Below are 7,419 nucleotides of genomic sequence, written 5' to 3' on the forward strand. Positions count from 1 at the left end.
TATTTATTGGGCAGTTGTTTCTTTGAAGATTTGTTGTTGGGGGATTTAATTTTTTGAGTTCCAGGTATATTTTAGATAGGAGACCCTTGTCCGATGTATGGCTAGTGAATATGTTCTCCCAGTCCATGGGCTTTCTATTGATCTTGCTAGCTATGTCCTTTGCCATGCAGAAACTCTGTAATTTCATGCAATCCCATTTGTCCAACCTTTCTTTGATTTGTTGTGTTTCTGGGTCTCTATTAAGAAAATTTTGGCCTGTGCCAACAAGACCTAGTTCTCCTATTCCATCCTGTAATGTTTTCAGAGTGTCTGCTTTGACTCTGAGGTCTTTGGAGTTGATTCTGGTGCAGGGTGATACATAAGGATATAGTTTTAGTTTTCTACAAGTAGTTAACCAATTTTTCCAGCACCATTTACTGAAGAGACTGTCTTTCTTCCATTCTATTTTTTTAGCTCCCTTATCGAAGATTAGATGGCTGTAGGTCTGCAGGTTCATTTCTGGTTTTCAATTCTATTCCATTGGTCCTCAGGTCTGTTCTTGTGCCAGTACCAAGCTGTTTTGATTACTATGGCTTTGTAGTAGAGTTGAAAACTGGAGAAACCTCCAGCACTGTTCTTTCTGTTTTTGATGAACCTCCACACTATTCTCTTTAATGATGCCAGTAATTTGTGAAGGTTTCTTTGTCACAATATCTTTGGCAACAGTTTTTTGGGGGTTTGTTTGCAAATCAGTCTCTATAGCTTTCAATGTATTATAGGAATAGAAATGCATTTCCAGAAGGAAAATATGTTTACCAAGAATCTAAATATATGGTAGAGTTTGTGCTTGGTAGTTTAAAAGTTATCTCAGTTTACCTTAACAGGTATGTATTATGATTTTTATTGTTGGAAAGAAAAATATAATTGAGTTTTGGCAATGACTTGTGTAATTTAATCAGATTCAACAAGCATTTCAAATCATAAGATGAACAAGGTTGTTACATAAAATCATCACCATTCTGAGATGGTATGAAAAATAAAATTGTGATAAATACCAATATTAGGAATAAAAAAACATTAGAAATTACTACACAAGACTCACACTAATGCCAGAACAAACAGGATTAAGCACTGCACATCATCAGAGAGGGCCAATTTTCAGTATAACGTGATGGCAGGAATGACTGTTGGAGGTCAGATAGATCTAGGAAACAGTCCAGAGTCTGCAACCTAACTAGGTACAAGAACTGGAGAAATGTGATTGGTCTTTCTGAGCCTTACTGAATTCTTTCATCTCCAAGACTAGTATAAAGCATTTTAGGTTCGAGCATGAAATTTTGTATAATAAGTATATAGTAAATTACCTTACAGTTTGCTACATAAACTATGTTAAATTGAGGCTATCTTATCTTCATCAATATTATTTCTCAGACTTTCCTAATTAAAGCCATTGTGAATATAAATAAGCTTATTCCTAACAAGGGGGCATTTATTAGATATTTATGTCTGTGTTCTCATCTAATATTCTTCATGGAACTACTCACATTGAACAATATGTCCTTGTAATCCTTTGGGTTTGCCTCCTTTTAACAATATATTTAGGTCAGTCAATTTCATTTAAATAGAAAATTGTGCCAAGGCAAAATTTGTAGTAGCTACTCAGACACCAGCTGCAACAGTAAACAACATCCAAATAATTTTATATGAAAAGAAAAGCCAATTAGAGTAAAAGTAGGTTTTTAAGCAAGGAATTGTTAGTCTAATCTAATTGAGAAATTCAGTAGTTGAATGCCACCTACAGAAAATAATTTTACTTAAATTAAGTGAATTGCAACTGTATAGAGCACAATAAGACCTTATTTGTAAGTATATAATTTATACTGCAAACTAATTTAAACCATCATTCTCTGAGGAAAAAATAGCATTTTAATTAGGAGATGAAGATTAGTTGACATTATAGCTATATAGTAGTAACTCAACACTTTATTATATATCTGGTTGCAATGTACGATCTACTGATGGTGTCTTTTTCTTTTTAAAGGTGTTTTTTACCTCTACCCTGCGCAACCACCACAGCCGAGTGTACTTCATGACTCTTGGGAAACTTCAAGACCTCCAAAGCAATTATGGTTTTTAAAAGGTTCCAGTGATTTGTTACATCTACATTTATGATACATATTCAATTGCATCTTCACATTTCTGAGATTAAATGAGCATTCTTTTATTGCTAGAGAAAAAATTAAATCAGAAACTTAACTTTTTATGTAGCACAGAGTAGTTTTAATGAGAAATGCAGCTTTATATATAAAATTAACAATAGCAAGCTCTATGTACTCCAATGATGTACAATGTCTTTTGCACAAACTTTGTAACTTTTGTTACTGTGAATTCAAACATTATTCTTAGGTCAGTCTGGACAGTATCTGTATTCAGACTTACAATACTAAGTAAAGAATCTTATTATGAGTTAGATTACCAACAAAAGAATTGGCCATGAATAAAACTTCTCCAGAGGAGAAAAAAGTTAAATTTATCCATGATTTTTTTCAAAGAAACAAAGATTGTAATGACTATGTGATAGTCTAGACTATGGTTGAACAACCTGCATGCCCAGAGTACTTTGAAGTGATAAATGAGGACACATCCTCCATCTCCTCCCAAGTAAGATCATAGTCAAAGGCTAGTTGTATTCTTTTTTACTCCTTGTTCAACTGGTTTTCTCCCTATGAGAAGAATAAAGGGAGGGTTTATATGCTTGATTTTCCTCGGAATCCTCAAAGACGTGCAATAGCTATTTTTACAAATCACTAAATTATATACTTGTAAGGCTGAATACAGAACTGAACTTCAATACATATGTACTGTAGAAAGAGTTTTCTCTTTTTAATACTTTAAGTAGGCGTCAAATTCTGTGCCCAAAATTAACTTTTTTTTTCAAAATCATTACCTGGCCAATAATATGACATTCACACAGCACTAAATATTTACCCAAACCTAAATTCAAGTGCTTAAAATTTTCCACTTACTAAACAACAAAAAGTGATAAAACATAAAACAAAAGACTTCAATGATGAATACTTACAATTTCATGTTTCAAATGCTGTAAAATCAGTAACTAAGATTACTCAAACCCAGATTTAGTGTTTTCTATAATGAAATGAAGATTTTGAAAAAAAATATCTACATCTGTAAAGTTAGAATAGTGAAAGTCATGCTAGGCCCATCACTCAAAAATGGTATAGACGCCATAGATAGGTGATGTTTAGTCACCTATGGTAACTGCTACCTGGTGAAAAGCATAATTAATACATATCCATCCTCAATGTCAAGGTTAGTTCTGGGGCAAGAAGCCAAAGAACCACCACAAAGTATACCTCATTAAGAATTCCTCTAGCTCTGCTTCTAAAATCTTTAGATGGTGCTAGCAGGACAGTAAGTTTTAAACTACCTTGTTACCCAAAAATCAAAAGCAGCTGATTACATGTGAATTCATGATAGCACATCATTTCTTGGCACCCAAGTGCCAAAACTGAAGATTTGGATTTTCCTAACAACTTTTATCAAGATCAAGAGTGTAGTAACTCAGAGTTGAGAATGTAGGAGAACTTGAATCCGTTAACTAAAGAAATAAATGTGAATCACGTTCTGTTACTGTGATACAATAATGTGATTCTCCAACTGGCTCATCCTTCAGTGTTTACAACACAAACGACTTTTTAAATGCAATCGTTTTGCAAAGGAAAACAAACTTCTATTTCAAAATATTTTCATAGAGGTAGTGTACATTATTATGTTTGTACACCAATAGGCCATGGGGAACTCTGTGCAAGTACCTCATTGCTGAGCAAATGGAGCTTGCTATGTTTGAATTTCAGATTTTTTTCTCATTTATGTAGTATGTAGGAGCAAGTCTTTTAATTCTTTTTTTCTTAATAGTATGTACTCAAAGTTAAAATCATATAGTTAAAAGTAGTTTAGGAAGTCAACTCCCGTTGTCCTCTGTGGCGCTTATCCAGCAAACATAGGCAAGAGTGAAGAGAATCTTTGAGATGTTTCAAAGCAACCACACATGAAAGAATGGAAATGTGTAACTGAGCTTTAAAGGACATGATGTTAATGAAGAAAGAAAGCTAGGCACATAGCAAGAAGGGAGATTATGAAATGAGCAGCCATATAGAAAAGATTGACATTATTTGAAATCGTTCATAGGTAAAAGACATTTCCAATAGAGATTCAAATCAGTCAGGATTTACATCCTTTTCTAACTGAAATAAGAAAGTGAAGGGACAATGAAATCTTAAAAGTACCTTGCTGGGTGCTTCGTAATAGATGGAAGAAATTATATCTCTACATCACTTAGAGTAACAACACCTGGAAGCTCTAGCCCTTCCCAGAAGGGTGGGATGAATTTTCTGGAAGGCAGTTTTCCCTAGTCATTTTGTTTGAAGCATGGAAGATTTAGCAGGTTGTGAGCAGCACTGTTTGTTTTTATTTTAGTGAAATTTTGTTTTGTTTTGTTTTGTTTTTCACCAAAGCCATTTTCCATAATAAACCACATTATTGGAAATATATGAAAACTAGAAAATAATGGCTAAACCCAAGTTGATGAGAAAATTTTCTGAGTGGTTGAGTCAGTTAAAGGAAGGTAAGAGCCTGAGAAGAAACAGTAAGAAAGTGTAATCATTTAGATGGTAAAATATGCAGGAATCACACATGTATTCTTACTCTTTCTTCCTCCCTCTCCTTCTCTCTTTCCTTCTTCTTCTTCCTCCCTGTGTCTTTCCCTCCCCTCCTCCTTCTCTCTTCATCTTCCTCTTCTCTATTTCACACACAGTTACTATTTTCAGTAAAACACATTAGAATGCACACAATTTAACTTTCAATAACACATTATAATACACAAATTTTAATGTATTCAGTAACACGTTAGAGTACAAACATTGCAACATTTTTATTACTACCAGTTTTGAGATAAATTGCAATCACTAAGTAATTTTTTTTACCAAAAGTCAACTAGTTTAGATGATATACATAAACTGAGGAATGCAACACACATGCAATGGGATCTTTTAAGTACTCTTCAATTTGTTTCTAGAAATGTATGCCTCTTTTAAACAACTTATATCCAACCTATACTCTTAAAAATATTGTAACAGTCTTTGAGACTGCTAATTGTTTAATCAGAAATTCTGTAATGAACGTATTCTTCAATCTTTAAAAATAAAAATTTTCAAAAGTTATTGATCAGTGTCATTATTTCAATATAATTGTGTAATGGCTTGGAATTAGGAGTTATTGGAGAACATAATGTTTTAAATTATGTAATAATATTATTGATTAGAAGATGTTAGGAAATTTGCCCTTGTATTGAGAATTCTGACCAAGAAGAGATATATCAATGTTATATAAAAAATCTTCTAGGACGTGGCACTGTGGCTCAAGTGGTAGAGCTCTCGCCTTGAGCTGAAGAGCACAGGGACAGCACCCAAGCCCAGAGTTCAAGCCCCACAACCGACCAAAAAAAATATTCTAGCTACAATGAGTAAATTATAAACTGATAAATTTTTCTTAAACATATGAGACTTTACTGATAGGCACAAAGTCACATGATATGGTTAAAAGCCAACAAGTTTTACTGCTGCCTCACCTACCATCCTAACTAAGTCTAGTGGAAAGGAAAGAGGAAGAGCCCTATACAAAGGACAGGTTTTGTATAGGCTGATAGTAGAAACAGAAGGTAACATTACCATGCCAAGTTATCCACGAAGCTGATCCTTTCATTTGGGACCAAAAAAGCATCACTTCTCTCAGCATGAAGCATGAGAGGCATGATTCTTGTACTTCCTATCATTTCAGGACATTCTGGAGAAATGTTCATCATGCTGTTCCATTAAAGGCTTCTGAACTTATACATAATGTGTTTAAGTATGCCCAAGTATCCAGAAGTTAGAATACCTACACTAACATGATACTTTTACAGGCTTTTAGAGGGTAATTTCAAAGTGTTTCATTCAACCATATTGATTTATTCCACTTTAATTTCAACTTCTTTTAAGGGATAGTGTTCTGAGCCGAGGGATAAAAGTATGATCACAATTCACAATTAGCTGGGACAGAATGAGGCCCAGCTCATCATTCTTGAAGGCCTTTACCAAAGCACAAGCACAAGACAGGACATGAGTAGACTCAGTGAGTTAATTTTTGAGTCACAGTGCTGAAAAAAATCTATTGATTAAATACTTTTTTCAACGCTGATTCCCCATCTAAAAGAACCTTATTATTTATTTACAAAGCCTTTACCTACACTTGAGTTATACTGAGATTCTTTTTTTTTTTTTGATTCAACCACATCTATCACCAGCCACTGTGCAAGGTCAAATAGGGGATTTAATGGAGAAAACCAGAAATAAGCAAACAGTTACAATAGTGCATGTCTTTTTAAAAAAACCTAATATAAAGCTGTCTAAGTAAATAGATAATATAGCCAGGCACTGGTGACTCACACCTGTATTCCTAGCTACTCAGAAGGCTGAGATCTCAGGGTCGAAGTTCAATTCCAGGTGGGGCAGTAAAGTCCATGAGACTCTTATCTCCAATAAACCAACAAAAAACGAAATGGTGCTGTAGCTCAAGTGATAGAGTGTTTGCTTTGAGCTGAAGAGCTGAGGGACAGTGCCCAGGCCTTGAGTTCAAGCCCCATTACTGACAAAAAAATAGGGGATGGAGTGACGTATAGGGTAGAGTATATCCAGTCTAGTATAAATAAGAAAGTGATCTGAAGAAAATGATCACTTGCAGGGAAGTTGTTTTGAGAGATAAATCATTTCAGGTTATACTAAAATTCTTGAAGACAAGGACTGTGTCTCCTCTGACTCCAACAACTGAATGATGTTAGCTAATGAATTAAAGTCAAATATGCTCTAGAAAGCCTTATCATGTGTCATGCCAACAGATGCAAAATAATGATCACTTCCATATGGACTTATATTTTCAGTCGTATAGTAGAGAAAAGACTAGATAAATATAGGGTTAACCTTTTTATTCAGCTTTGCTACACCATATGCCAAAATACCTCATTTGATGCTTAGCATAAAGAAAATATTCAATAAAAATACAAGCTCGGGGGAAAAATTGGGATCTTTTATGAGACTAGATCACTCTTTATGGTGTTTCATTTAAAACCACTTAAAATCCACAAATCCATTTGTTATTTCATGAAAGTATTACCTCTGTCCTTTTGACTAAAGGCAATTAAAGGGAAAGAAAGGGTGAGTCTGATCACATTGCCTGCAAGGAAAATGCCTGTACAACTAATTGATGATAATTTAAAAAACTATGGGGAAACTTAAAAAATAAACATAAAGTAAATGTCAGGGGAGGATTTTATCCCACAAATATAAAAATAAAAGATATAGTTCACCATAATTCTGTCTTTTAACA

At 34.0% G+C, this 7,419-nt stretch overlaps 1 protein-coding gene across 1 annotated transcript in view; it reads left to right on the plus strand.

The window, feature by feature from the left end:
- The window catches only part of Nrk (Nik related kinase), a 132,453-nt gene extending 127,281 nt beyond the window's left edge, over positions 1 to 5,172 (plus strand). Inside the window, exon 29 of the mRNA XM_013025829.1 lies at positions 2,021 to 5,172. Within this exon, the coding sequence (XP_012881283.1) occupies positions 2,021 to 2,116 (96 nt within the window). The 3' untranslated portion in view covers positions 2,117 to 5,172. The remainder of the gene's footprint in view (positions 1 to 2,020) is intronic.
- Positions 5,173 to 7,419: the final 2,247 nt, after the last annotated feature.

This window comes from Dipodomys ordii, unplaced genomic scaffold, assembly GCF_000151885.1.
Source record: "Dipodomys ordii isolate 6190 unplaced genomic scaffold, Dord_2.0 Scaffold88, whole genome shotgun sequence".
In the NCBI taxonomy this organism is placed as follows: Eukaryota; Metazoa; Chordata; class Mammalia; order Rodentia; family Heteromyidae; genus Dipodomys; species Dipodomys ordii.